The 14,784-nt window shown below is 40.6% G+C and overlaps 1 protein-coding gene across 1 annotated transcript; it reads left to right on the forward strand.

Annotated features, from left to right (window-relative positions):
• Window positions 1-785: 785 nt before the first annotated feature.
• Window positions 786-8,061, forward strand: mrps27 (mitochondrial ribosomal protein S27). The gene is made up of 11 exons (XM_079269457.1): window positions 786-874; window positions 1,164-1,241; window positions 2,209-2,279; window positions 2,391-2,449; window positions 2,995-3,109; window positions 3,730-3,808; window positions 4,973-5,088; window positions 5,191-5,293; window positions 5,411-5,553; window positions 6,668-6,835; window positions 7,605-8,061. Exons 1-11 carry the CDS (start codon window positions 802-804, stop codon window positions 7,851-7,853), a joined length of 1,254 nt encoding a protein of 417 aa, XP_079125583.1. The 5' UTR covers window positions 786-801; the 3' UTR covers window positions 7,854-8,061.
• The last annotated feature ends 6,723 nt before the right edge of the window (window positions 8,062-14,784 follow it).

The following is a 14,784-nucleotide window of genomic DNA, read 5'->3' on the forward strand; positions in this document are numbered from 1 at the left end:
CATGGCTTTCTGTGCAGTGCCACAGGGCGAAGTGAAGCTGCTCCACTTCTTCCTCTACTGTTTATATAAATAGCGCCCTCTACTGTTGCAACATATGTACTGCACTGTGTTGAGCTCTAATTTAATTTATATTCAAGAGATTTATCTTAATGTAATGTCAAAGCACACTGTATCGATCCCAGCCAACCAATGTATGTGTGCATTTTACTGATGTCAATCAATCGGACAAAAACTGTTCCAAGAACACTGTTTGTAGAAAATTGAAAAAAGGATAAACGATTTGTAAAAAGAGTTCCTTCATCCCTTCAAGCCTTCTGAGTTGAAAAGATTTAGGCTAAATACAGACTATAACTTTCTTGTTATTTAGAAAGGGAAATACTGTTTTTGTTTGCTGATTATAGTCATTAATGGGTCCATATACAGATTTTATTTAATTGGCATCAATGCTGAAATTCTTGTATTTCATGTGATGTTGCACCTTGTGGTCTGTGGGCTATGAGGATTTTATGCATATTTTCAAATCCATAAAACAAAATAAACAGGCTCCAAAGCCAAAACCTTTCATCTGATGAGGCTTGTTATTATCATCATCAAGAAATTAATTAAATAATTTGTGTCTTTACAACGTTATTCGTGAATAATCATCAATATACGTTTTCGGTGCAAATGATTAATACAAAAATATAACGTAAGTAGCCTATTTCCGTTATGTCTCACTTTTGGTATAACCCTATTGTGCCAATTTGAGGGAACTATCAAATATCCCCCCCCGTCCCAGCTAAGAAATGGTATCGTCCAAACATGGCAGCCTCCGTTTGGAAGCGATGTGTGACTGCAGCTGTCAAAGTTAAATGTTTATCTCCGTCTCTTTCAGGTAAACACGTCTTGCATCCGGGCACAATAAAACCATAGTTTAATATGATTGTATTTCTTTGTTCACCTTCTATTTCTGTGGCTTTCATTGTCGTTGTTCTGATGTTTCGAAGCTAAATGTCTCCAGTTCACGTCGTTAGCTAACGTAACTGTAGCTAACGTTATAGTTAACAATCTGAGGCTTCAGCACGCGGTTTGCTATTGTTGAGGTCTCCTAAAGTAATGTCAGACAGCTTATAGACGTGTAGTGTTTGTATCTGCATGACCCGGTTGACTGCTTGTCTTCGCAGCCAGGAGATGGATGCTCTCGGCAGCTTACACAGATACCAAAGTGTGGGAGGCGCGAGAGAAGGATCCTCATAACCTGGGTAAGAGAGAGAACCGGTCCAGACAACAATACTAGAGTCTCCAGCGTGGACGGAGGTCAGGGTGTGTTGTGCAATATCCAGAAGAACCTAATTCATATACAGACTGTCATTAATCAATAATGTAATCCTCAATGCTCAGCACTATTAAATATAATAGTTATAATTATGATGAAGACAATAATAGTGTTAACTGCATTTAAAAAGCTATTTCAAAATAACACGTTTCCCTCCTGCATGGGATGTTTTTTAGTCTTAAAGTATGAATTGTAAAAGATGCAGAATGCTGAAATCTGACTTACGTAGTTTTTGGGTGCAGACTGAAAGTATTGAAAACTGTCAAGTGCCAAAAGTTGGTATTTAATACCTGGTCACTCAGGTGAGATGACCTCATTGTCTATTCTGTGATTTTATTATGTTGCCCCCCGAGGAAATTGTGTGATTAGTGATATTTCATATAAATAAAATTGACTTGACTTTTGTTCTTGATCTGATATTTTCCAGTTTTTCTAATCATAATTTTACCAATTTTAGGTTGTATTTTTAGGCAAAGTTCTAATGTAGTGTAGCTAAATATTGTTAGTTTATTTTGTGTTAAGACAAAGTGAAACCCTGAAGTTGTCGTTGACTTGTTTCAGGGGTTTTATATTATCTGTATCTGGCTGAAACTCAAGTACTGTAACAGCACCAGTACACATGAAACATGTAGCTGACATATATCCACATCCAGAAGTATTGTTGTAGGTTATTTCATCACAAAAAGATTGAAGACATGTTTTTGTTGCACGCAGCATTCAAACACGAATCGTTACTGTGTGCACTCGATCAACACAGGGAGGCAGTGTAACACTGCACTGATATAAACTGATCAACAGTGTGGGTGTGATTAAACACAGCCATACAGTAAAATACACTCTGATGAGATTGCATAGAACATGATGAACTTGTTGTTTGTTTGTTTTCCTTCCAGCTTTACTGGCCGCCACTATGGACAGGACATACGACAGGAATCTCCCAGTTAGTTCTCTGACTGTGTCTCGGGTAAGCTCTAGATTTACATCGCCTGTATTTCATTTGTCTGTGGTCAACCTGTCCCAGATCAATCAACAAATACGTTTTCTGTAACTCTATATTTTCTGTTTGTGCGTTCAGTTTGTTGACAACATTTCATCTCGAGAGGAAGTGGATCAAGCGGAGTACTACCTTTACAAGTAAAGAGGGATCGTTTTACTCTTTCCGCATGCGATTCTGCTGCTTCCTTGGTTTTGCGTGGTACCGATGTTGTGTGGGCTTTTCTTGGAATGAATTGTCTGTTTGGTTTTTCTGTTTTGGTCTACGTTCGGTCACATGCTTTTCTTTGTTCGGGGCAACCCCAGACCTTTCCTGTTTACCCCTTCCTCTGGAATCTGCACCCATTCTTGTGATTATAAGATTTAGTAAATTTCCCAATCACACCCTTGTTTCCTGCACATTTATTTTCATTTAATCAGGTGAGAATTGAATCACTGCCTTTCCATTTTGGGAAGCTTGTGAATCATAATCATTATTTTTAATAGATTAAACTGTCCTTTATAAGATTTGACTCTTGTATTTTAGTTTCTAGGGCTGAGATTTTAGGATAAAGCTTTTTCTGTTTCAGCAAACAAAATTGTTTGTTATGAGATTCAAATGTGGTCATTTTTTTTATCTTGCACATTAATAAAGCTGTGGTCGAAATATAAAAAAGAAAAACCTTCTGTTTTTTTCATCCCTCCAGGTTTCGCCACAGTCCAAACTGTTGGTACCTGAGGGATTGGACTGTTCACAGTTGGATCAGGCAGTGTCTAAAATACGGGGCCAGAGAGAAGGCGCTGCACACAGTTAAAAACAAGGTACGCAACACATTATAATCCCTCCTCATATTTAAAACAATAAGCTGAACACAGAAGACTCTTTGGTCGGTGTAAAGGAGGCCCATCTTTATAATCAGAGATGAAATCTGATCAGAGGCTCCTGATCGGGGCCGACAGCCGCAGTTATCTAGCAGTGTGAGCGATCATAGATCCAATCTTAACCACCCAGATGCATTTTCAAACTGATCTGAGCAGCACAAATGACATCAAACATGTTTGACATTTTCAGCACAGCACGTGTACTGTTCCCGAATGAGTCTTAGTATCTGGGAATCACTGAATTATTCCAAAAGCAGAGACATACGGTAGCCCATTACATGTTTGCAATGAGGTCAAACGGAGCAAACTCGATCAGTATGGCCGCCTCTGATGTTGTTTTGATCGGTGTTGTGTTGCTGTGAGATAAGAGGTCTCGATGTCAGTGACGCATTCGAACCAGCAGTTGTGTTATTGTGTGATACACACTGCCTTTACCAAATCATCAATGGTAAACACAGTCAATGTTCTCAGATAAATAATGTAAAAGACCGTGCGTGTGTGTGTGTGCGTGTGTGTGTGTGCGTGTGTGTGTGTGTGTGTGTGCGCGTGCATGCATGCAGGTCCAGTATGGAATATTCCCAGATGACTTCACCTTCAACCTGCTCATAGATTCTTACATTAAGGATGGAGACTTTAAAAGTAAGGCTTTTTTAAAGCATGTTTTCAATCAACAGATGAACTGAAATAATTTCTTGTTGATGTTGAGTATTTGGAGGAGTGGGAACAGTCTGTCAAATCACTAGAATCCGATTTCAAACATGTCTTTCCCTGTTTGTAAAAGACAGAGGTGAAGGGGAAGCCTGACTCTTTTTTTCTGCAATAACATGAGAAAGTAAACAGTATATCGGTTTTGGTGAATAGTGAAGGCACATAGTCGGTATTACAGTGTTTTCAGTTGCATGTTGAAGTTGTGATTACATCAGATAAAATCATGAATTCACTGTTTATTTAGTGCTTATATACTGTATAACTTCAGTATTGCAACTCTTATCCATTGTTGTTTTGTTACTTTTAAGGATAAATGTGGTAGAATGCTACACTTTTTATAATAACCAAATCTCATTAAAAGAACAAAAACAGCAATGAATTGATCCACTGTAGCTAAAGTCTGATTTATCTTAATTATCTTTGTCATAAAACCCCATTGTTGTTCAAAAACTATCAAACACACCTGTGAGTCACATTTAAGTCACTCAGTAGTTTCTGAAAATGAAACTGTTTGTATGCACATTTTCATTTTGGGCATAAAGAACCAGAGGAAATGTCAACAGATAGTGGCAGTTCTGTGTGGACCAATAGGGAGACTAACGTTCCTCGGATTAGGGCATGAAACAAACATAAATGCCATGTTTCCATCACGTTTCTCCACATTGTTCGTTTATGGTTTGACTGGTGCTCTCCAATGCAATGGTTTAATAAGACCCGATTGGAGATTAAGCACTACCAGCTGTTTAATAACTCCTAATATTCACATCACTTTATTGGATGAAAAAAACATGCGTTAATTTGCATTTTTTATTAAAATTTTCGTGATACCTGTTTAAAGTTTGTGATACATTTCAAGGGTCTTTGCCTTTTTATGGGATTTGTTGAGAATAAGACAAATATAGAATAACACCACACTTATCCTTTTTAACTTTGCAAAAAATCCCTGTAATTTTGGCCATAATTACATTTAGGAGTATAGCAAAAATATAATTTTGCAAAGGAATTACCTGAAAAAGAACTTGCGGTATAGAAAGAAAACAATAAAAGGATAACACACACACAAATGACGCTGTGTGTTTTGTTGCAAATGTACAGGTGCGTGCTCTGTGGTTGAAGAGGTGATGCTTCAGGAGGCCTTCGACTGTCCCGCCACACAGATCCTGTCTCTGTCCGCCTTGGCCAGTTACCGAGCAATGAGGCCACAGCTCACTGTGAGTGAAACGGCGGCAACTCATCAGCGTTTGCATGTCGCAGCGGAACTATCGAACGTGTTCCCTGATAAGATGCTTACTCTTGTTCCTCGCTGTGTTCAGGTGTCAGAGGAGCGGGCGTTGGGGGCGTCGCTGCTCATCTGTGGACTGCAGCAAGACAACACTGTTGGCCTCAGCGCTCAGCTACTCGGCAATGCTCTGCTGGGTGTGTAGATGAGTTTCTTCCCTCGTGGTGGTGGTGGAGTTTTTTTTATGTGATTCATCTCCTGTCCTTTCATTCTGCAGTTTGTTTCATTTATCCTCCTCCTCCTTCCCCATCCAGGCAAGGTGGAGATGTTAGAGGGCATACATGCCGTGTTCAGAGGGATGCCTCTCTTCTGGGGTCGTGGATATCTGGGCCGAGCCCTGGCTGTCATGGAGGGAGTGGCCGCTGCTTCTGGTGATGTCAAGCTGTCCAAAGACACAGTAAGGGTTGAGGAAATAAAGTTCAAAGAGTGTGTGTGTTTGTTTACACAAAACAAATTATCAGAAAGAAGAAAATTTCCTGCTGAAAAATTGACGTTTTAAGATCTTGTTGATTTTTAAGCTATGTATCATTTGCTTCACACAATCTAGTGAGCTAAGCAGCTTTTACATTTGGGGAAAAGAGAGCACTCAGATCAGTTCTTGGTGTCGACAGAGACCGAGTTGAAGTAAATGGTATCAGGAGAAAATAAGATTGTTGGTGCATCCTTAATTGGTTCATATCACAAGTGGCTTTGGAGCAGGGAGATGCATATTCTACTCCTTTATAATGAATATATTAGAAACTCTTACTGGATTAGTCCTTGTTACCGATCTTCTCCTCTGACTGTGGGTTTGACATCAAACAAACATATATTCCAAAGTGTTAGACTGTCCTCAACCTTCTTTCCAATAGGATCCTGTGTAGTCACACTTCTTAGCATCACACACACACACACACACACACACACACACACACACACACACACACACACACACACACACACAGTAGAGACAGTTGTTACTCTCCAGGTGGGGTGTATAACACAGACGGTCTTTATCTGCTAAGATGAACCACACATGCTGTCACATTGTTATTTTTGCATATTTGGACCAACTGTACGTCGGGTGTGGCGCCTCTAATCCGGCCTGTGCTGTCCAGTCCAATAGCCCAGCTTTGTCCACGTCTAATGAGATTTTGAAGAGCCTGGAGCACAGAAGACGTCTGTGAGAATCATTGCAACAGGAACTAAGCAGAGTGTGTCAAACATGGGCACCCACCGCAATAATGTAGACCGAGCAGATAACACCGTAGGACAGAGAGGAAATATTACATCTCAAATGAAGGTGCGGCCGCCTCAGGTGACAGTTAATTTTGCTTCTTCCCAAGATTAAGAGGTGAGGTGTTCGGCCTCGTTCGTCATGACTCCTTTTATGCAATCTTTATATAACGAACTGCATCTTGCTAAAATATGTAATTTTTTATACAAATAATTTAATGAACATTTAGTGAATATAATAAATGAAAAATAATGATCTTCCTGTATTCTCAACGTTCTTTTTCATTATTCTTCAGCTGGACTACGTGAATGACTTGCTGCAGGAACTGTCCTCTACCTCAGACAGCGACTCCTCTGGAGCTGAGTCAGCAGGTGAGGAGGAGGAGGAGAAGAAAGAAGACGCCAAAGATGAAGATGATCAGGCCGAGCAGGCTAAGCTAGCGCAGTATGTCAGCAGATTCCAGGTGGGTGTTTGTTGTGAACAGCAGGCGTGCTTTTGTTTTGTAGCTCCTGAATTTACATTAGTTTTCCTGGTCAAGGCGAGCCGGTAAACATGTGATAAACAGTGTTTCCTGACATGACTGGGGTTGTACGTGTGTGGGTAGCATACTAAGGTTGTTTTTAATTTAATTTGAATGAAAACCGTGACTTAACATATAATAAACATTCATAGTTATATGACTGTGTGTAATGATGAAACAAAACAATGATCAGTGGTGTTTAAGATATTCACAGTGCGTCACTGTTACCTATTCTTGAGATGAGACTTTGTAGCCGAAAGCAATGTTGATGCCAGCAACCGCTGGTTGGGCCATCTCCATGTTTCTGATAATAAAACAATGGTTTAGCAGCATTCCCACTGATATTGTTTTGTCAGCTTAAGATTGTATCCTGCCTTGCTCTGTTGTCAAATGCAGAGGGAAATGTCTGGGTTTAAAAATACCCACGTAATGACTGAGGGATGGTTTCGTTGGTGGCTTTTTGGAATAACATTAGTGCATATTGTTAATAGCGGTCAAAAAAGTCAACGCGTTAGGGTCTTTTTATATTGGACTCGCCAGGACTTTAAAGAAAAAGTCATATTCACAGATGCACAGGGCTTACAACATGTGCAGAACTGAATTATGCCGTTATGTTTATTTATTTAATTAATATGCCACTCAAGTTATTTAGATGAAGCAATGAGGTCCCCATTTGGTGCTTCAACGTCTCTTTGTTTCCCTGCCTCTTCAGGAACTGAGCAGCCAGCTGGAGTCTCAGGGCAAAGTGGACTCTGCCTCCTTCCAGGCCTCAGTGGTCGCTCTGGCCCAGCAGAACCTGGCCGCTGCGGAGAAACCCGACTTGGAGCAGTACCTGAGCCGGGTGCAGGCCTGGGGGGCCGAGAATATGCAGCTGATCAAGAGAGAGAAAGAGATGAGGGAGAAGGCCGAGCAGGAGAAACAGGAGCGGTTAGCCGCCAAGGCTGCAGCCCAGCAGGCGTAGAGACCAGACGTGGATGGGGCTGAATCAAGAGCTCTGAACTGTCTGTCGCTTATGCACATTGACATTATTTAATACGAGTTTTATGTGTATAAAATGGCAAAATATCTCTCTCGTCACTTTTGTACATAACAACTACTGTGTGATTATGCGATAATTATTGCTCTGTTTTTATAGTATTAAATGGGGCAAATATAAGTATATTGTCAAAGTCAAATTCATTTTTGTTTGAGTCAGTAATTGTGTCTCATATTTATTGTTCTTTCTGGGATGATATCGTTATTGCAGCGTATGCACACATCGATTGTTAAGCCTGATGGTCGGGTGACCTCATGTAAGCAAAAAGATCTCACCATCACATCCTCCGACTCCTTTTTCCTGTGTGTGTGTGTGTGTGTGTGTGCGTGTGTTCTGTGTGTCCACGTGCGTTTTCTCACGGGATTGAAAGGAGTATTGCACTGAAGAATTTGCTGATAGCCAATCTAGAGAGAACCAGATTCTTTGCATGGAAAGGAATGCATTAATGGCCCAAAACATTTTGTTCACAAAGGAAAACAAATCATGCAGTCTAGATTCTGATGCCTGTAAGACAAGACACGAAGTGCACGTCTGTGAAAACAACACGACAGTGCAGCATCAGCTAAAGCGCAGCATTCTGTGCATATTAACCGGCAAGTAAAGCCTGACTTGTGTTTGGACTTTGCTGAGATAATAGATCTTTGGAGAAGTAAATGCTGTTGTGGTCGTGCACATAATGCATTCATTCCACATTGTGTCTGAGCTAGTCAGTATTCAGGACATGGTCTTGGGAAACAGCCTGGTATGCAGTTGGGGATGAATGAGCAGCACAAAATGCTGAAATTAGAATGCTCCTTACTGACTGCTTTGTTGAGAGCAGCTCTCCACCCATTGTCAATGCTTTCTTATATGTGAGCACAAGAAGTGTAATTTAGCCATTTCATATCATGACTCATATTGTGTCTCTTTTGGATAACATAATATGGAGGGGTCACTTCTATCCACCTTTGTTTTTTTTACTTGACCTTAGAAACTAATCTCAACTCAGCGTCGACGTAGTTTACTCGCTTGGAGCCAGTTGTCTGTATTTTTTACTGTAAATTACTAAATGGAGATTTACACATGACTAGATTGAAGCACAGTGTAAGACCTGTTTCAATTACAGAGTTACGGAGGTTGTATGGAATACGGTCAAAGCATCTGACCTGCTTATCATCGTATATCAGTTTTTGTGAGGACATGTGTGTGCCGATTAAAACCTTCTGCACGTTCAACAACAATAAACCCTGGTTTACTGAAAAACTCAGGCAGCTTCGTCGGGCCAAGGAGGAGGCCGACAGAAGTGGGGACAGGATCCTGTACAACCAGGCCAGAAACACATTGACGAGGGAGATCAGGGTAGCTAAGAGGAGCTATACTGAAAAGCTGAAGAACAAGTTTTCAGCCAACGACCACTCGTCAGTTTGGAGAGGCCTGGAAGTACTCACCAACTACAGGAGACCATATTTGAAAAACTGGTGCTGACCCACCTGAAGAACATCACAGAACACCTGCTGGATCCCCTGCAGTTTGCCTACCGTGCAAAATGGTCGGTGAACGGCTGGTCCTCTGGTGTGGTCAGAACAACCTGGAGCTTAACAGGCTCAAACTGTGGAGATGACAGTGGACTTCAGGAGGCGCCCCCCCTCACCATACTCAACAACACTGTGTCTGCTGTGGAGACCTTCAAGTTTCTGGGATCCACAATCTCCCGGGACCTGAAGTGGGCTCCCAACATCGACACCATCAGGAAAAAGGCCCAGCAGAGGTTGTACTTTCTGCGCCAGCTCAAGAAGTTCAACCTGCCTCAGGAGCTGCTGATCCTGTTCTACTCAGCCGTCATCCAGTCTGTTCTCTGTTCTTCCATCACTGTGTGGTTTGGATCGGCCACTAAACAGGACAGAAACAGACTTTCAGACGGAAACAGACGGATTGTCAGGTCTGCAGAGAGGATCATTGGTTCCAGCCTGCCCTCCATCCTGGACTTGTTCACCTCCAGAGTCAGGAAACGGGCTGGAAAGATCACTGCAGACCCCTCACACCCTGGACACAAGCTGTTCCAACTCCTCCCCTCTGGTAGGCGCTACAGAGCTCTGTACGCCAAAACCACCAGACACAGGAACAGCTTCTTTCCACTGGCCATCGCTCTCATGAACAATAAATAGGTTATACTACACGTCACTATTGTCTATAGGTTGATGTTCACATGTATATATATATATACACACTTTTTTTTTCTCTTGGATATATATTTATACTTGTATTATAGCTAAATGTTTATACCTACATCCGTTTTACTTTTTTTTGCTGCCCTTTTTGATTCTTTATACATATATTTTTCTTGTTTATTGTAAATTTGTGTTTGTACATTGTGTTTGTACATTGAGAGCGGAGTGGAAACCGGAGACAAATTCCATGTATGCGTAAGCACACGTGGCCAATAAAGCTGAATCTGATTCTGATTCTGATTAATAACAACAAAACTGGCAATTTTATAAATCACATCCCAAATCCCAAAATGCTAATAAATGGCTGAATGATCAAATAACGTCAGTTTACTTATTCTAAACTATATGGACAGCATTCCCACTAGCTCTGAAACATATTACCGAATGCATGTGAAGTCATTGCTCCATTCACAAAGGGTCGGCAACAAGTTAAGTTAAATATGTTTTGACCTGCTACAACTGTAATATTTGGAAGTTATGTTACAGCTTTTGATGCGACAGTGACTTCCTGTTTACATTGTTTACTGCTTTTTGCTATAGATGTTTCCTAGCATCCAATTTACACATTACTAATGTCTTTACGTCTTTACTGCAACCTAAAGTGTAATTATGAAAAAGAAAAAGCAGCACTATCGTCTCAGTCTCCTGACATGAAGTCTCTCATCTTATACCAGCTTCACTCCACAGGCCATGTTTTGTGTCATGCTTATCTCCCACTGTTAAAGCTTTGACTGTGTAAAATCTGTAGACAATGAATTATCTTTAATCCACAGTAGATACAAAAAAAAAGAGTCCTTCTTCATCCTCCTTTGTCCTCAAACTCAACTTAAAATCACTGGTTTAAAAGTAGCACAAGTGGGTTTTTTCGTCCGTGATTGCGGGTGTTTGAACAAGAGTCAAACAGGTGTGCTAACACACCGCTGATGAAGTCAATCAGGTGGGAGGCGATGAGAGGAAAACAAGCCAGGAAGTTTGACATCCACATCAGTGGTTATCTGATGACCAGAGCCTTTTAAGGGTTTTTAAAGACCCGTGTGTGTTTTATGGAAGGGAGTGGAGTGGTTCGTAAGGGATATGTGTCATGGGTTATTTGACATATGTAAATATTAGAAAATGTGGAGGAGAAGAGGGGATGCATTAGACATGGTCAGTGTTGAGCCTGGATACTGAGCATCTGCTACTGTAGATAAAAAACAGAAAAGGTGTATCTCTTCCAGGGGACCATATTTGTAGAATAAAGGCACTTCAGCTGGTAAGAGAATTCATAATAAAACCAGCACATCCTCTAATTGTTTAGGTTCAGTACGTACTATCCTCTCTGAATAATACTTTGTACTAAATGCCTGATTTTACACATTTTTTATCTTTGTCATGTCAATACAAACTATCTTTTCTTCCTCTCATTTCCTCTCCCTTAAGTCAACATGATTCCTATTTTTGATTGTGTAGGTGTGATTTATATATATTTCTGTCCTGTTCTGTAAAGCAGATTACAGGATAAGATGCTGCTGCTCGTGTTGCTCTCGGCTCCAGAGGAACGTGTTTATTAATCTTTCATTATTCCTCAATATCAGCTGCTTCATGTTTAACATTTGAAAGAGATAAGTGAAAACAAATAATGTTTCATTTATCTGTCTGTTTGTTTTGAGGGTATCCGTGGCTTTTATGCGTCCTGACACTGGTGTGTTGCTCAAATATTAAACAGTCATAAATTAGGCTGGTGAGCAGCGGTAATTAGAAATTAGATTTATTTGCTGTCTGATTCATTTGTTATTTTGTCATCATCAGCTGCTATATTAAAATATAATAATACCCAGTTTTTCAATTGACAACAAAAGGCCAACTTATAAAACTTATTATCTCTAGATTAATTAACCTTTTACTTTCTGTAACTTCGTAGTTTGTAGCAAACAATGTTGAAATCCCTTCTCACTCAGTAATAGTTATGATAAAACTGTAACTGTACTTTTCAGGTTTGTCAGTTCAGAGTTTCTGTGTTTGATACACAATATATATCAAGACTGTAAGATCCATATTATATAATTGGTTGGGTTTACTACAGAAATACTCCTTTGCATTTGTGATTGTATCTGCTGCATGAGCTGCTAGTGCATCAGTTGCAAATAGTCACAAAGTATGTAGGGTCAGGGTGGCATGGGAAACATTCTCCTAAATCCTGGCCGCATAAGCCAGAGCTGTTAGTATGCTCAATGTGAACTGCTTGTTTAAATACATGCTCCTAATGGCCTCACTTAAAGGTGGGGTGAAAAGCCCAACATCGGGAAGGGAAGGATGTAATGTTGCACTGGGTTACATGAAAAAGGACAGAAGCAATTGTGTGAACATTTTCAACAGAGAGCTTGAGAGAGAAGTTCAAACCCTCCACGGGCCTGGATGTCAGACTGTCTGTTACAGAAAGTTACAGAAATAGACCATAAAACCATAGAAATAGAATAGGATGCAGCCCCCTATTCTTGGGAAAAGTATGGTGGGGGAGGGGTTTCAGACGAAGCATACTGATCCCTTTAGTAAAGACACACAATGGTCTCAAGTAGACCATTATTACAAATGTCGAGTACAAAACATGTCATGGGATATTTGCTCAATAACTGACACTCATTTGTCATTTGGTAAATCTTTGACACGATGTAGGCCTACATCTGCACTTAGCAGTTACTGATAATGTCGAGTTTGTAGTCTGTAACTGGAACTTTAGTTGTTTTTCTGTAACAAATACACGTTTTTCTGCCCACTCAATGCCACGACGTGTGAAAGAGTATTGACCCAGCGCTGAGGTGATGTGGCTTAAACACGTCTGAGTGTTTAGGGATGACGCAACCGTCAGGTAAGACATAATGATCAAAATGTTTTCATGAAAGTCAATCTTGTGGGAAAATACACCCACACGAAAAAAGTAGTCCTCATTTTCTCTGACATGATGTGGAACATGTGGGGATCGCTGATGACAAATTGCCAGCAGGAGTTTCAGTGATGAAAGCCGGAGCAACCAGATAAAAGATAAGACTGATTGCTTCAAGAGAATAATGTGATTGTTTGGATATGTGCGGTTCGGCAGCCAACAAGATTCATGATGACTCAGTTTAATCGGCTCTGCATATTTTAGCTTGTTTTCAGACAATAACAAGATTATTTAAAAGTTTTTTTTATAACACTTAAAACATTTTCATTAGGAGCTTTACATGCATGAATGGAATTAAAAACAAATAATTCATATTTTAAGACTATACAAATGGTAAAAAATGACAGATGTAAAATCGGGCATGAATGAAATAGAGATCAATTTGAATACATATTATTATTACTGTTGGGATCTAAAGGAGCGTGTTTGGGTTATCAGCATTTAAGAAACTGAATTCTTGACATCAATAGAATTATTGATGTATGTAACAATTATTAATGATTATTAATATAAACGGGGCACCACCCTGCGAACAGGGACCAATAACCAAACGATAAAACTAAGTCTCATAATTAGTAGTCACTCATAATGTCAATAGTCTGCGTATGACTATACATTCAGTGACAGTGAAGGTTTTTAAGTTCGAGCACAGGCTACTACATACAGTCTTATCAAATACATATGCACAAGTAATCACAGACGACTGCTCCTTAAAGTATAACAGAGTTTATTGAATCAAAATAATAAATGATCAAATCAATTAATAGTGCAACCAACAAACGTTATCATACGATTTTATATGCCTAAACTAAAGAATGAATAAAATGGATGAGGGTGTATGTCTCTGTGTGTATGTGTGTGTGTGTGTGTGTCTGTGGGTGAACAGGAAGGAGTCTTACAGCTACGCTAAAGACTACAAAGATGGCGGCGTCGAGTGACGCGGGCCAAAGGGGAGGGGCCTTAAGAACTACAGCTAAAAACTACAAAGATGGCGGAGTCGAGTGACGCGGACCAAAATGGCAGTTAGGCTGCTGTATGTACTCACGTGTGCCTGGGCAGCACGTGATGTGAGGCGCTCGTTTGAACGAGGTTCCCCAGGGGTAGAACTAGGAGCTATGTGTATGTGTGTTTCGTGAAAGGAGGAAAGAGAAAAAAGGTGGGGGCTCATGAATCAGACTTCTGCGTGCGGTCCGCGTTGTAGTGATAATGGGGGTGTCTGGCGTATCGTACATAACGTGCCGTTGTCGGTAGAACTGCCAGCAGTTATGTACGATAGCCGAGATTCCACACTTCACTCACAGAGCTGATTTAATGAGCAGAGAATACTACACGAAGTGTAGTAAAACCAATGAAAAGAAATCAAATAAATCCAAGCAAACAGTCACAGTTAATACACGAATACAGCGGCGCTTCTCTCGTCCGCGAGGAGTTGCGTAATATCTCGATATCACGCGACAGTAATTTAAACAACAAAACACGGGAATATCAACATATAAATGAATGGCCTGAATTAAACTTAAGTTAATTTAAGCTAAGCTATGCCCAAATGCCAAGAATCTTACTTGTAGATGCTTCGTTGCAACGTTGAAGGGTTCGTGAGCAAAGTTGTCCTTTTTCTTCGAGAGGAAGGGGGGGGGGGGGTGCTTCTCAGCGCGGCGTTGAGCTGGCGCTGTTTCGGTCTGTCGTGGCGCAGCTCGCTCTGGAGCAAACGCAGACGTGATCTGTCCTC

This window comes from Melanostigma gelatinosum, assembly GCF_949748355.1.
Source record: "Melanostigma gelatinosum genome assembly, chromosome: 6".
NCBI lineage: Eukaryota > Metazoa > Chordata > Actinopteri > Perciformes > Zoarcidae > Melanostigma > Melanostigma gelatinosum.